General features: G+C 41.3%; 1 protein-coding gene across 3 annotated transcripts in view; it reads right to left on the bottom strand.

The window, feature by feature from the left end:
- The window catches only part of LOC126470511 (isocitrate dehydrogenase [NAD] subunit gamma, mitochondrial), a 120128-nt gene that overhangs the window by 27394 nt on the left and 76342 nt on the right, over positions 1-16392 (bottom strand). For 2 of the 3 annotated variants that reach the window (XM_050098409.1, XM_050098410.1), the window contains exon 9: positions 15580-15661. In XM_050098409.1, the coding sequence (XP_049954366.1) occupies positions 15580-15661 (82 nt within the window). Of the gene's footprint in view, positions 1-9931; positions 9951-15579; positions 15662-16392 lie in introns of those variants that run through there. The other variant, XM_050098411.1, reaches the window with a different exon arrangement.

Raw genomic sequence — 16392 nt, 5'->3', positions numbered from 1 at the left:
AGCACTTGCCCGGGAAAGGCAAAGGTCCAGAGTTCAAGTCTCAGTCTGGCACACAGTTTTAATCTGCCAAGAAGTTCATACTCTAGGGGAGTTTGAAAGATTTCAGATTTTACTGCATGCACTATTGCGGTACTGCATCAAAATGCAAGGAAAAGATGTTTAACATCATTAACGTGTATGATTGCACAGTAAACTGTAATATGCTGAAGAAGTATTTTATTTTTTGTTGAGAAAGGCCTTGGCTGAAATTTGATCCCAATTAGATGGGGACTCGGAAAAAAAGCTTAAATTTTGAATACATTTGCACTAACCAGGACAGACTTACCGCATTTACTCGAATCTAAGCCGCACTTTTTTTCCGGTTTTTGTAATCCAAAAAACCGCCTGCGGCTTAGAATCAAGTGCAAAGTAAGCGGAAGTTCTGAAAAATATTGGTAGGTGCCGCCACAAATGACTTCTGCCGTCGAATATATGTAGCGCTGCATTGGCATGCTTTGCAGCACAAAGATAAATACTAGCGCCAAAATCTCCGCGTCAGTAAATAAATTTAAAAAAAAAAAAAAAAAAAAAAAAAAAAGGTGGAAGACAAGCCTTCTTCTCCGCCCCGAGTTTCGACCCCTGCATTTTATACATTATGCAACGAAGTAAATACAAATTCCGTATCGTTCATCTTCGAATGTAGCAGCATTTCAATGTAGTATGAAAATCCGACTGGCAAGACTGTTTGGGATGTTTGTCAATATGGCCAACACTACATTCTGAATTTATTCCTACCTGTGAGAAGAGATGGTTGCTAATAGGAACTTTTATGAATTGTGAATCACATACAGTATTCTCTTCGCCATAAGAATAATACGAATATAAACATTTTGCCGTGTATTCTTTCGTGTTTGCTGCTATCTCATTTAAATCCTATCTGCCGAATAAACTACGAAATTAGGGTGAGACAACAGCAAACGCGGAAGAATATACATATCATGTCATGTTTATATTCGTATTATTCTTATGCCTAATAGTGATACAGGCAGAAATGAAGCACGACAATTGACTAGATTTTTAAATCTACGATGACTAATTTCTGTGCAGAATGTAATGTACTAAAGAGGCGTCTGGAAAGATTTTCAAACGGAGAAAAATTTTCGCTAAACTCTCATTCGGAACGTCTTCTATCAAAAGCAATATATTATTTGGTTCTTGTTGATCATTATCAAAGTAAGCAGCCGTGTAAGTAACAACAAATAGCAGTCTCTTGCCATTGTTTTGCTAATGAAACAATTCCTCTCTTTTTTAATTGTAAGCGGCGGTAGCGCGCACGAAAACAAGCCATGCTGCGAGCAGGGACAGGCCGTAAACACTCATTATTTCGAGTCTCAAATTTCAGGTGCGGCTTAGATTCGGGAAATTTTTTTTTTCTCGATTTCGAGTCTAATTTTTCAGGTGCGGCTTAGATTCGAGTGCGGCTTAGATTCGAGTAAATACGGTAATATTGAAGTCAGTGTGACACTTTCACAATTATTTTGCAAATCAACTGTTTGGAGACCCATGTTTGCTGGAACACTTTTGCTTCTATTGCTGTATATGTTCACCAGTGTCAGTTTTCACTACTAATTGTGATATACATTTTACACAGATGAAGCACTTGGGCACCCCTGTTGCCTCTTCCATATGAACACCCTTAGTGACTGCTTGTGATGCTTGGACCTTAAACAGCCCCTGAGAAGGAGTGGAATTTATTGAGGATTGGGCATCAGTTAGATTACCATACTACAACAAACCCAAATTTAAAACAACACATGGAAAACAAAAATTTGTTTTCCAGTCTCATGTCCTTGTGCAGGAACATGCATTCCTTAACAAACAGAAAAGGAGAAAATGCACAATGCTAAAGCTGAAGACTGAAATGGTGATTTTGAAGACATGACATTCTGGGATTACAGATACAAAAAAGAAAGATATTTTTGCACTAATCAAATTACTGTGACAAGAAAATACTGAAATGCTAATGACAGTTGTAGAAGAACATGCATCTAGTGAAATGTATACTCAGAATGTGAAACAGAAAAATGATCATTAATGATCACACAAAGACTACTGAAGATCATTTGAAAGGAAGTCATTCTGGGCTATTCATCCATTTATTTATTTAATTAATTAATTAGAAAAATGCATTTATTTCACATTGTCAATTATATTATTACTAATACATTTTTAAAGGCAAATGTTGTGTGTTTCATTCATTGTTCCATAAAAAGACTTAAGAAACAACTTTCAAATGACCTATTACTTTCCACATTAAGTATATTTGTTTGGTAAAATATAGTTTTTGTTGCAATATGGTCTGAGAACACTACATTCAGTTTTAATGACTGTTTAATAGTATAAAATGGAAAGTTTTGTTTTATTTTTCATGTTACACAATGATTTATGGAAAAACAAATTTAGTACTATATTATCACTTCAAATCACCAAGTCTTACATATTATAATATCATGCAATATATTCAGAAACAACAATATTTTGTATATATTTGACTGAAATTTAGTCTGTATATGAGAGTTTGAAATGAATAAAAAACAATTTAAAATGTTTGGTGTTCTGTATTTCTATTTCAACATATTTCAGTTAAGTCATCATTCCAGAGACTATGTCATTTACCCCATTGTAACACCAGCTTTTTGTAGTCACCTGAATCAATTACTAACTGGAATTAAATTGCCTTTAACACTGGACGAACATTCAACACTAGTATACATTTCCACAGGAGACAAACTGATGCAAAAAAAGAGGCATTCACACAGAACATGACAAACATGAAACAACAAATGAAACATGATCTTTAACAATGGCACTAAAGCTGCTACTGTTCGACAGCACTTCTAATTTACAAGGCTGGTTGTAGTGTTAATGCGAAGTGGTAAAAGTTCTATCAATTCTGCAGTCAGGAGTAGAGAAGACAACCTACTGTTGTCATTAAGTTTGCTTACATTGCCAGTGCTGTAAGGACCATAAACCGTAGCAATCGGTAATAGATGCATAATACAGCCATGACTACTCTGTCAGGGAACCTGGATCTACGAGTTCTCAGTTCACTAATGGTTCACACAGGCAATACAATGTTAATTTTAAGTTAATGGTGTTTCATGATGATTAGGTAGGTAGGTTGGTTGGTTTAAAGGTGGGAGAAGGGACCAAACTATGAGGTCATCGGTCCCTTGTTCCTAATAAAACAATGCTACAAGTGTGAGAATAAAACGGACGAAACATATAACACAAAATGGAAAGGAAGGAAAAGCCACAAGATCGAAGGGAAGGCAACGAACACTAAAAGGAACAAAAGAGGACAAGAAAACAACAGAGACATGCTAGAAACAGAAGAGAGTAAAGCATGAAAGCAGATTACAGTGACTGGTTAACCACGAGAATAAAAAGGGAAAGCCAGCCACTCTGCAACACGACACAGAGGGACAGAGGGACAAAGGACATATGCTAAAACCTACATAGAAGTATAAATTCTACTCTCACAGATAAAACATAAAACTAAAGCTGCTGTGGAGGCACTGTCGCCCAACACCAAAGGCAGGGCGCTGGGAAAGTTAAAAGTCTGGCACAGAGCAGCTAAAAGTGGGCAGGCCAGCAAAAGGTGGACGACTGTCATTTGGGAGCCACAGAGACACTGAGGTGGGTCCTCACAACGGAGTAGGTAACCATGTGTTAGCCACGTATGGCCAATGTGGAGCCGGCAGAGGACAACTGATTCCCTGCAAGAGGCCTGCATGGAAGACTTCCACACATTCATAGCCTCCTTAATGACACGCAGTTCGTAGTGCAAGCTGTTACGCCATTCCATCTCCCAAAGCCAGAAAACCCTGGGGTGTAAGACAGAACGAAGGTCAGTTTTCGAGATGCCTATCTCCAGAAGCGGTTTCCGCGTTGCCTGTTTGGCCAGCGTGTCAGCAAGTTCATTGCTGGGGATTCCGATGTGTCCTGGGGTCCACACAAACACTACGGAATGGTGGGACTGTTCCAGGGCATAGATGGACTGCTGAATGGACGCTACCAGAGGGTGGCGAGGGTGGCACTGGTCGATAGTTAGAAGGCTGCTTAATGAGTCAGTACACAGTAGAAATGACTCGTCAGGGCATGAGCAGATGTACTCAAGAGCACGAGATATGGCCGCCAGCTCTGCAGTGAAAACACTGCAGCCAACTGGCAAGGAGTGCTGCTCAATATGTCCTCCATGAACATATGCGAAGCCTACGTGGCCATCAGCCATTGAGCCATCGGAGTAAACCACTTCAGAGCCCCAGAGCATGTCAAGAATCGAGAGGAAGTGACAGCAGAGAGCAGCAGTGTTAACGGAGTCCTTAGTGCCATGCAAAAGGTCCAGACGAAGCTGCGGCCGAGGCATACACCACGGAAGTGTACGTGAACGGACCGCAAGTAGAGGTTGTGAAGAGTTCGGAGAGAAGGGGCCGCACACCAACCGCTATTGTTAGCCCCGATCTGGGCCGCTGATGCGGGAGTTGGACTGCCGCGGGTGGGAAAAGGAAATGGTAATTCAGATACTCAGGGGAACTATGAATGTGTGCTACATAACTGGCGAGCAGTTGTGCATGTCTGATCTGCAGTGAAGGGACACCAGCCTCCACCAGTACGCTGGTCACCGGACTCGTCCTAAAAGCTTCTGTCGCTAATCGAACCCCACAGTGGTGCACAGGGTCGAGTAAATGCAATGTTGAAGGCGCTGCCAAACCATAAACCACACTCCCATAGTCAATTTGGGATTGGACAAGGGCTCTGCAGAGCTGCAGCAGTGTACAGCGATCTGCACCCCAACTGGTGTTGCTCAGGCAACAGGGGGCAATGAGGTGCTGCCTGTACTTCTGCTTAAGCTGACGAAGATGAGAGAGCCAAGTCAAACGAGCAACGACAACCAGTCGTAGGAACTGATATGTCTCCACTACAGTGAATGGATCGTCATTAAGGTAAAGTGCAGGTTCTGGATGAACGGTATGACACCGACAGAAGTGCATGACACACGACTTTGCGGCTGAAAACTGGAAGCCGTGGGCTAGAGCCCATGACTGCACCTTGTGGATGGCTCCCTGGAGGTGCCGCTCAGCAACAACAGTACTGGAGCAGCAGTAGAAAGGCAGAAGCCATCTGCATATCTGCATACAGAGAAGGTAAGACGGATGGCCCGACAGCTGCTGCTTGACCGTTAATGGCCACTACACAGAGAGACACTCAATACAGAGCCATGCAGGACTCCATTCTCCTGGATATGGATGGAACTATGGGAGTCACCTACTTGAACATGGAAAGTACGGAGCGACAGGAAGTTTTGGATAAAAATCGGGAGTGGTCCCCGGAGACCCCACTCATACAATGTGGCAAGGATATGATGTCACCAAGTCCTGTCGTATGCTTTATGTAAGTCAAAAAAGACGGCAATCAAGTGTTGCCACCTGGAAAAGGCTGTTCGGATGGCAGACTCGATGGACACAAGATTATCTGTGGTAGAGCGATCCTGGCGGAAGCCGCCCTGACATGGAGCCCGCAAGCCATGTGACTCCAGGACCCAACCCAACTGCCGACATACCATATGTTCCAGCAGCTTACAAAGAACATTGGTGAGGCTGATGGGTCGATAGCTATCCACATCAAGTGGGTTTTTACCGGGTTTGAGCACTGGAATGATGGTGCTCTCCCACCATTGCGATGGAAAGATGTCATCGCACCAGATCTGGTTGGAGATGACAAGAAGATGTCGCTTGTAGTCAGATGAAAGATTAACCATCTGGCTGTGGATGTGATCAGGTCGAGGAGATGTGTTGGGGCAATGTGCAAGGGCACTGAGGACCTCCCACTCTGTAAATGGGGCGTTACAGGATTCACTGCAGCGTGTAGTGAATGAGAGGATGTTCCTTTCCAGCCACCGTTTGAGTGTGCGAAAGGCTAGGGGGTCATTCTCTGATGCTGAGGCTCAAGCAAAGTGCACGGCAATCGTTTTTGCGTTGGTACATAACTCGCCATTTATGGTAACACCAAGGACAGCTGTTGGGGCCTGGTACCCAAAAAGACGTTTGATCTTTGCCCAGACTTGGGAAGGTAACATGTGGCACCCAATGGCGGAGACATATCTCTCCCAACACTCTTTCTTCCATTGTTTGATAAGGTAGTGAACACGGGCACGGAGCCGTTTAAAGGCTATGATGTGCTCCAGGGAAGGGTGCCACTTACGCCACTGCAGAGCTCGCAGACGCTCCTTAATTGCTTCAGCTACTTCCGGCGACCACCAAGGGACTGCCTTACGCTTCGGGCACCCTAAAGAGCGAGGGATCATGTTTTCTGTCGCAGAAACAATTGTGCTAGTCATCACATCGATGTTACCATGTGGGGGAGATTCAGCGGTGACAGCAGATGTGAAAGTTTCCCAGTCTGCTTTGTTCAAATCCCATCTGGGCAGGCGTCTGTGTGCCTGACGCTGGGGCAGTGACAGGAATAATATGGGGAAGTGGTCACTACCACACAGGTCATCATGTGCTCTCTAGTGGATAGATGGGAGAAGTCCTGGGCTCCAAATTGATAAATCAATGGTCGAGTAACTACCATGAGCCGCACTGAAATGTGTAGCGGCCCCAGTATTTAAGAGGTCGAATTGCAACAGTAAAATTTCGACATCTCTGCCTTGGCTAGTAAGCATGGTAACACACCACAAGGGGTTATGGGCATTAAAATCTCCCGGAAGTGGATTTCTCTCACTGCTCCTTGGGTTTCCCTGCCTGGGAGGACTTCACTGGCTCAGTCTCCGGGGCTGAGGGTGAGTGTGAAGCCCTACGACCAGCTGCTTTTGGGCTCTTCAGCCACTGGCAGGTGTCGTCTTTCCCACTAGAAGAAACCTGGGAAGGGAGTGACCCAAGGTACCCCTACTTAGCGAGAGAAGCCAAAGAAGACTTATGCCTCTCGTACTTAGAAGTGGGGATGGATGTCCCCTATGGTTGGGGGGGGGGAGTCTGTCCAGGGTTTTGTACTCCAAGATTTTCCTTTCTTTCTGGATAATCCTGCAGTCAGGCGAGCAAGGCAAATGGTTCTCTCCACAGTTGACACAGATGGGAGGCAGGGCACATGGAGTATTAGGATGTGATGGACATCCGCAATCTCGATATGTGACACTGGAATTACAGCGGGAAGACATATGGCTGAACTTCCAGCATTTAAAGCACTGCATCGGGGGAGGGATATAGGGCTTTACATCACACTGGTAGACCATCACCTTGACCTTCTCGGGCAATGTATCACCCTCAAAGGCCAAGATGAAGGCACTGGTGGCAACCTAATTATCCTTCGGACCCCGATGAACACGCTGGACCAAATGTACACCTCGCCGCTCTAAATTGGCGCACAGCTCATCGTCAGAATGCAAAAGAAGGTCTCTGTGAAATATGATACCCTGGACCATATTTTAAGTTCTTATGGGGCATGATGGTTACAGAAACATCCCCAGCTTGTCACAGGTGAGTAACACCCGTGACTGGGCAGAGGCTGCTGTTTTGATCAAGACTGACCAGGATCTCATTTTGGACAAGCCCTCTGCCTCCCCGAACTTGAGCTCTAAATGCTCAACAAAAAACTGAGGCTTCATCATCACGAAAGGATTCCCCATCAGCTCTCGAACATACAAGGCACCGGGGCGAATAAGATCTGTTGCCATCCTTAGCCTGTCGTTCCTCCAATAGTGTGATCAGGGAGGAGAACGATTTGGGGTCATACTTCTGTGCATTGAATTGAGCTCATGATCGCTTAGAGACTGCTGGTGTTTCACCACCAGCAAGAGACGATGTGCTAAGCTTCAGTGCGTACCATCCTCCCCAACGCCACACACTCCAACCAGGGGCCCTCCCCACAGGCGCCACCCAGCTGCAGCAAAGGCCACCTGGCAGGATGGCCATTGCCAGGAGTCCAGATGCCCCAGGGGGATAGACATCTACCCCTTGGCTTATGTGGGGAGTTAACGGTGCAGGCATCAGCAGAGCGATCCCTGTGTGGTCAGGGGGCTACAACCAATAGGATACATGGCGGCCCCACCACAACGGACTGGCTACCATACTGGATATCAGGTGCCAAGAAGTCCATGGTCATCGTCGATGCAGAAATCGACACTGTGTAGTGCATGGTAGAAAACGCAACCAGGAAGTTGTCCTCGCCCAAGAGATGGAGAATGGATAAGACTGCAATGCGACGACGAGAAAGTGGGCTAAAGTTCTCAATGCACGATGGACACGATGCATCTTGTAAAGTGCCCTTCCCCAATTGGCTCACTCTTCGGGAAAATTTTGAAGAATGGAGGTCAAACCCTACAGGTGACCATCACATAAAGGCCGAAACGTGTGAATCTCCTTTTAGTCACCTCATATGACAGGCAGGAATACCTCGGGCCTATTCTAACCCCCAGACCCGCAGGGGGCCATGAAGAAGAGACCACAAATGAATGTGTAGTAGGAACAAAATTTGATGTCACAGAAGTGAATGTTCATAGATGCACCAGATAAAGACTAAATCAAAGCACATGAGTTCTACATGCCAAACTTTCAGGTGACCACAGCAGAAAAGGTCTCACGAATTTGAGCAGAAAGCTGTTCAGTACGGGCAAGAAAAATGCAATTGAGGCTTCCCATTTTTCTAGAGAAATTATCTGTATGAAGATGCATGCTGGAGATAATGAGGAATTTTACAACAGCACATGTCACAGATTTCAAAGTAAGTGCTGGATGGTGTGTGAGAATAATGAACAGTGTGGGGCTTACAGTATGACCTAGAACCATGCTAACTTAGTGACTTCCCATGGCATTTGACAAGAAACTGCTGCTGTATCAGTGTCATATAATCAATCTGAGGAAACAATATGATTATTTGCTACCCCATATGGGCAATACCAATGAGACACTTGTTTACTTTGGCATGCCACAATAGTAGTGATAATGAAGATTAAAAACAGTGATACCATGGACAACAGGTTTACATAGTAAGGAGAAAAAAGAAAATGAAAATAAGAATTAATCTGAAGGATTTATTTTTGTTTATTTTGTTTCTTCTTGTATACTCAAAGCGTAGACAATCAATAAATGGCATAAGTTTAAAACCAATATAATGCTAACTTTTTAGGTAGGAACTTTATGTCAATAAAAAAGTTCATTAATTCCATAGCAGAAGGCTACACATACACCCTGGATAATGCTAAATGAACTAGCAATACTGGCTGTCAGGCAATCTTGCAATTTGCTGACCATAAGACACATTCTACCTATCTCAAAAAGCCAACCTGCTGTCACAACTAATGAATCGTCCTTCTCAGCACCTACTGACCAGAAAACTCTGACACTATGTCTGAATTTGTCATATTAATATAGAAAAGCCAGTACCTATGAAAACTTTCAAAAAAATAAAATATTGACCTAGTTGCTATACAGGAAACTCTTGCTGAAATGGAGGAGCAACAACAAAAAAAGGGAAAAATAGTGGGCTATGAAGTGTTAGATGCTACTTGTTACCCATCACAAGGCGTAGCAACATATATTAAACAAGATAGACAAAACACTTCTCTTGTTTCCACATCTACCAATGACAAAATCTATATGCTGTTGTAAAAGTTGTGAGCATTTCTGTTTCCAACACTCGCAAGCCACCAGCCATATACTAGTCAGTTCAAGTTCTCCACACACGTCCTTATCACACTATATATGTGGGTGACTATAACAGCCAACACTATCAAGGGAAATACAGAGACTGCAATCATAATGGGTACATACTATGGTCTGATTTAAAGTAGTTGTCACTTGATGTTTGCGCTGCGAAGTTGCGGCGTTGTCACGTCAAGCACTGGCTGGAGGCAGCCGCCTCAGCGCATCGCTACCCCCGGCGACAGAAAATCGTTTGAAAGCCTGTATCTTCTACAAAAAGTAAGCCAAAAATTTTAAACCCACATATGATGTATATCTCTACAATGTCTCTCAATCTGTCAAATATCTATTCTTAATTTTAGTTAGGACAAGAGTTACATTAATTTGTTTGAAACCATTTAAATTCTCGATTTCACGAACAGCTTCTAACTTATCATGTCATTACAGAAAAACTATTGGTGTCACAGCAAAATATTTTTTTCCATTCATTACCAAAATAATGCACTCAGCAAAGAATCCTTAAAAGTTTTCGTAGTGCATCACGTTTCCTGTATATAAATTTCTGAAAACAGCATTTTTAAGCAACCCTATCAGTACTGAACTCAAAACAAGTATGATGTTTAAAATCTCTATCTCCTACAAATATTATGTAAATATTTTGAAATTTAAGTACAGTATCAGCCTCAGTGGTATCTATAAGCAAATCAAATATCTTTTCTTGATTTTAATTAGGGCCGTTGTTACATTAACTATTGAAGTGTGAGAAATTTTCACATCCGGAAAAGTTTTCTTCTTTAGATTGCAAATCTCGAAAACTATTACACACATTGAATAACATCTTGGTGTATATACAAAATGAAATAGAATTAAAATTCAGTCTAACTTACCATAAGGAGATGACGAGAGCTGGCCAAACAGTATTTCTTAGTCTCACAACAAAAATAAGAATTAATCGAAATAAATTCACAAACACAATATTTAATGGCAGTAAGTACACTACACACTAATCAGACAATGCGAAAACACCACTTAATTCAGAGTCAGAGTCAGTGGAACTATCCGTCTCGCTGCTCGTATTGACAGATATAATCAAGTCTTTGACACTTTGTTGTAAGATACCTTCATTGTTCCATGCGTCCTGTATCACTCCTTTCACGTGATGTACTACTTTCTGCCAGTCTTCCGATGTCACAATTTCAACTGCCTCTTTCAAAAGGCGTTCCACTTCGGTTAATGTGAATTTCTTATTTTCTGCAGCAATATGCCGTTTAACCTGAGCCCAAATCAGCTCTATTGCGTTGAAATGGCAATGGTAAGGAGGCAATCTGAGCACTTTATGCCCATATTTTTTTGCTACTTCATCTACAATGTAAATCGTGTTCTTTGGCTTGTGTTGCGATACAAGTTCTAATAATTCTGCCCTTGTAAAATTACTGTCGAACTGTACCTTATGTTTCTGTAACCAGCTAACAATGTCGTTTTTCCTCGTTGCCTTTGTGGGTGCTTTGTCTTGTATTACTGAATGATAAGGAGCGTTATCCATAACAATGATAGAGTTTTTTGTTAAGTTCTGGAGCACACAGTCTTCAAACCATTTCACAAAAGTATTGTGGCTCATCTCTTCGTGGTAGTTGGAGGTCTTATTTGAACTGAATAGCAGCAGAAAATTTGGAATGAAACCTTTTGAATTTCCGGCATGTGCTACAATTATCCTTTTTTCTCTGCCAATCGGAGCTGCCATACTTCCGCTGATGGTACCGTCTGTCCAACCTTTTTTTAAACTGTGTCCTGCATTCACCCACATTTCATCAAGTCAAACAATATCATCAAAATTTGTCCCCACTAATTCTCTAAGAAAGCGGCATCGCCAGGCTGCAATTTCTTGGCGTTCCATTAGTAACATTCTGCCAGAGATGGGTTTATAGCAGAATCCTAACACTTTCACAACTCGTAACAAAGACGATTTACTACCCTGAAATAAGTTAGCCGCTGTGAGGGTAGCATGGAGTTTTTTGAGTGTTGGATACTCCCTCCTCGAATAAAATGTGTATATTTGACGACGAATGCCATCTTCCTGAAAAGAGTCAAGTTTTGTGACCCTCTTCTCTAGTCACCTCCTTTTCCCAAGTGTATCGAATTTAGATGATTCACTTGAGCCTTCTTTCATGAATTTCTCCTTGCAGATTCTTATTACTGATCGTTCGCTAACTTGCAGAGCAGCTGCAGTTCGCTCCACCACCTTATCCAAAGGAACGAGAGGCCCTCCTGCATCCCTCTCTCTCTCTCTCTCTCAAAATACTCCCTTAAGGAACACACGTACTCACGCGCCTGACTGCGTATAACGATGCCATGTCCGCTACTTTTTGGAGTTTTCCGAGGAGTGTGCAGCCTCGGCCTCCCTCTCTTGCGACTGCTTTCATCAGACATCATAAACACGCGAAGCTACAAGTCACTCAAATCTCTCACCCGCACATCTACAACGGCTCGCTGAGGACTGGCTGGCACAATGCCTTAGTCAGCTCAGCAGGGCGAAGTGGCAACGCAGTGGCAGCCGACAGCGCTGGCTGCCATTGGTTTATTGGTGGCGGGAGCCCTGAAGCCCGTTGCCTGTCAAGTGACAACTACTTTAAATCAGACTAAGGTAAAATGAACGGAAGGTGAACACCTTATGCTTGTGTTCACTGCTAAAGACTGACCTATTTACAAGTCAGCAGCACGGAGGCAGGGAAAGCCCAATCGATGTTTCGTTTCAGCAGACAACAATGGCCAGACCTTAGCAGTCTCACAAAAAGTCCTTGACAATTTCCCCACACAGCAAGCACTAAGCAGTAAAAATAGTGTTAGGCACACAAATTGCTCTAATCACATTTATTCTTTGTACAAGGTTAAATTTAAAGAAAGCCAAATGGTCCAAGTTCTCTACAGAACTTGACAACTTACATTGGATACCCCCTATCAGCAAAAACTACAGAAGATTTGTCACAGCCAGGATTTCCAAAATGTGTATACCAAGAGGCTACTGAATGCAATACATCCCTGGCTGGTCCCAAAAAAGTGAGGAGTTGTACTGAAGCTTCCACAAAAATGGTGATCTACTACACACTCTAAATGCAGTGAGATGGCAAATGTGAGTGGAAACTGAAGAAAGCTTGAATTTTCTGACAATAAGTACACAAGCATGGATGTTTTTAAGGAAACTAGGAAGCAGAGACCCCACATGAAGCACTAAGACAACAGTTAATCCAAATGCCATTGCTTGACATTTAGTAGCGACTTCAAGAGCATTGAGGGACAAATTGCTTACAATCAATGCGAAATGAGAACTTCAAACCCTAAAATCAAAAGCCACAGAAACTGAAGAATCCTGTCCCTTCACTTTTGAAGAAGTCCCCAACAGCACTTAAACATGTTAAGCCAGGAAAAGCTCCAGGGTCTGACAATATCCATACTGACTTCCTAATAAACTGCGGCAAATACATAAGCATGGATGGCTCATTTCTTTACAGATTATGCAAACCAGCAATATACCACAAGAATTAAAACTCTCTTAGATAATCGCTATATTAAAACCTGGAAGACTGGCTGATAGCCATAAAGGCAAGACTGCACTGAGCAGAACTGCACTGCAGCAAAGCAGCACCACAATGAGGCTCCACTTAGTACACTGCATTTCAACTGCAGCTGTGCAACAAAATGTAGCAAATTTTGTATGAAGTCGTATGGCAACCTCTGAGAAAAATGGACAAAACTGGCATGGATATGATAATTTCTTTATTAAAGGAAGACGAAGACTATAAATTTCACACCACCATGGGATCATAAGAAGACATCAAACATGCAAATTCCAAATTGGTTTTTTTGTAGGGACTTCCAAGTTACACAATTACAAAGATGCACGAGGTAAATGATGTACAAAAGACTTAAATTAGCAACCTATTTAACCAGGTAAGGTAATATAAATAATGGTTGCAAATAAAAATTTGGACAAAATTCTCCACACTGCTAATGGATAAAACAGAAGAAATCATGTGTGTGAGAGGAACATAACCTTATACTGTGCTGTAACAATTTATTCATATTGATAAACGAGTACAAGGCAACAAGGAATGCACTTAACAGTCAAGAAGTGAGACTTTTTGATACTTGATGAAAGGACAGATGAAAAAATAAATATTATGAATATGCATATAGCTTGTGATGTACTTTGAATAGAGTTTCAGGTGTTTGGCATTGGAGTATGAAAATGCACAAGTAGTTCAATCTGAGGACATGCTATCATAAAGTATTTTGACTGAAGGATACATACAATAAATCATCCACAAAGGAATGAACATAAGAAACTGAAAACTCTCGAGTACAAGGCAAAAATAATGGAAGTGTGCTGCTTGGCATAATCTTGTCGATTAACTATCTAGCCATGATGCTGCAAAGCAGTATGAAATGGAAAGAGCAAATAAGGTCAATAGCAGGCAAGGCGAATGATCAAATTTGGTTTATTGGGGGGAATTATTGAAAGTTTAGCTTGACTATAAAGGAGACTGTGTATAGAACATTAGTGGAACCCATTACTGAGTGATGCATAAATGACTGTGACCCCCACTGCATTGGATTAAATGTCAGCGAAGCTACATTTGTTACCAGTAGGGTCAATCAACACACGAGTTTTGTGTAAATGCTTTGTGAATTCAAATGGGAATCCCTGGAGGAATACAATGCGCTTTTTGCAAAACACTATTGAGAAAACTACAATAATCACTATTTGCAGTGGATTGCAGACCGATTCTTCTGCTGCTAACATACATTTCGAATAAAGAGCACAAATACATGGTAAGAAGAATTAGAGCTCATAAGGAGGCATCTAGAAAGTCTTTTTCCCTTGCTCTATTTGCAAGTGGAACAGGAAAGGAAATGACTAGTTGTGATAGTGCAAGATACCCTCCACTGTGCATCCTATGCTGGCTTGCAGAGTATGTATGTATGTTGATGTAGATGTTTGGTTGTTAAACTAGAATGGAAGACGGACAAATCACCCACTTTGGAAATTTGTCTAGTCAGAGTTCCAGATGACAATATAAAAACTATATATAAGATGCAAGAAAAAAACTGGGAAAGTTTGGTATTATGCACTTCACTCAACACAGATCACACGGAGTTAAATTAACAAGATCAAAATGCTGTAGCCTTAGGGAAGTTAGTGGGAAAAAAATGTCCCCATGCAACTCACTTCACAGTCAAAAGAGCCCTTACATATTAATTTGAAGTTTTGAACTCTTCACATTGTCAATGAAAGGTAATTAATACAGTTAAGCATTAATGACATAGAAAATGCATGTTTTTAAAGCACAACTACAACAGAACTGATTTCTGAAAAATTATCCACACTAATAGGTAATATATCATACAACCATCACTATGATTATGAAAATTTATCAGCTAAAAGAATATCATATTAGCTGACAATAAATTTACCGTCATAAAATTTTATGGCCAAAATAATTTTTAGGCATTACTCATAAGCATGAAAGACCAGTATTGGCAACAGTAAGTATAAAGGCAATGCAAGCCAGGACACTTTGCCAATGATATTCATACGTTGGCAACAAATCAATTTTTCATTGCCAATCAGAGAATAGTTTTGGGTAACCAATGATATGCAAAAAAACAGATGTGCTTTTTGAACTGAAACTGTGAGCTTGGAATTCCTTAATATGTAGCACAGTAATATTCAATAACTACTGCCAAAATACGTATTTAACAGCTCTGGCCTTATCCTTAGATTTTACCCACTTTTGCTTTTTATAGTACAAATTCTTTTTCAAGAGATTTCATTCTTAACAAAAAGCTTTATAAAAATATAGTTAAAAAATAACACATAACTATATTTTTAGGAGGGACTTACCAGTAAATAGACTTTGTTGTTTTTTGAACATGTTTCAGAATATTTTCTACAACATCTGTACTTGATGCAGTTCCACCCAAATCTGTAATAATTAGTACAAGTTAGTACATTTAAAGGGGTGAAGTAACATACTGCAAAATATAATAATAATAATAATAATAATAATAATAATAATAATATGTAAATGAAATATTACTAAATGCACCAACAATTTCTGTACCTTCACCACCAAAAATACCAGTTTCTGAAAGAGTTAATTAGCCTTAAATTGGCAAATAATGCCTAGGGAATACTCTGCACCTACAATAAAAATTTCTTACATTAAAATATAATTTCAGAGAAACGAGAATAATATAGTGTCTCGAAATTAGACTACAGAAGTTAGTGACTAAAACAGGCTGTAAATTTAATGAGTTTGCCCCAAATCTCAAACTTTTTGAACCAAACATTTCTTTTCCAGTTAGAGGAAAGTCACTAATTCATTTGATTTTCCTTCTTGTCATATTTATATTAGTTCTCCATTTGATGGGTCTCGAACTCACAACAGCCTCTGGTAAGATTTACACCTGCATACATAAAGCTGCAGAAATTTTAATTCATACTGCTATTTGGAGCAGTATATATGGAATGTTGCTCAATTCTTCTTGGAAGGTGTGCTCTCTGGAGTGAAACAGAGCCTCTCTGACACGCATCATGCCCCTCTTATGGCATCTGAAACTGGAGCTGGTTGAGCATATCTGTTACAATCCCACAATGATTTTAAGTGATTTGTGACTTCACTTTGATTGATTCCTAGTGAGGTTCTGATGATTA

This window comes from Schistocerca serialis, chromosome 3, assembly GCF_023864345.2.
Source record: "Schistocerca serialis cubense isolate TAMUIC-IGC-003099 chromosome 3, iqSchSeri2.2, whole genome shotgun sequence".
NCBI lineage: Eukaryota > Metazoa > Arthropoda > Insecta > Orthoptera > Acrididae > Schistocerca > Schistocerca serialis.
Note: the sequence above shows the minus strand (reverse complement) of the source record. Positions and strands in the feature narration are given on the sequence as shown.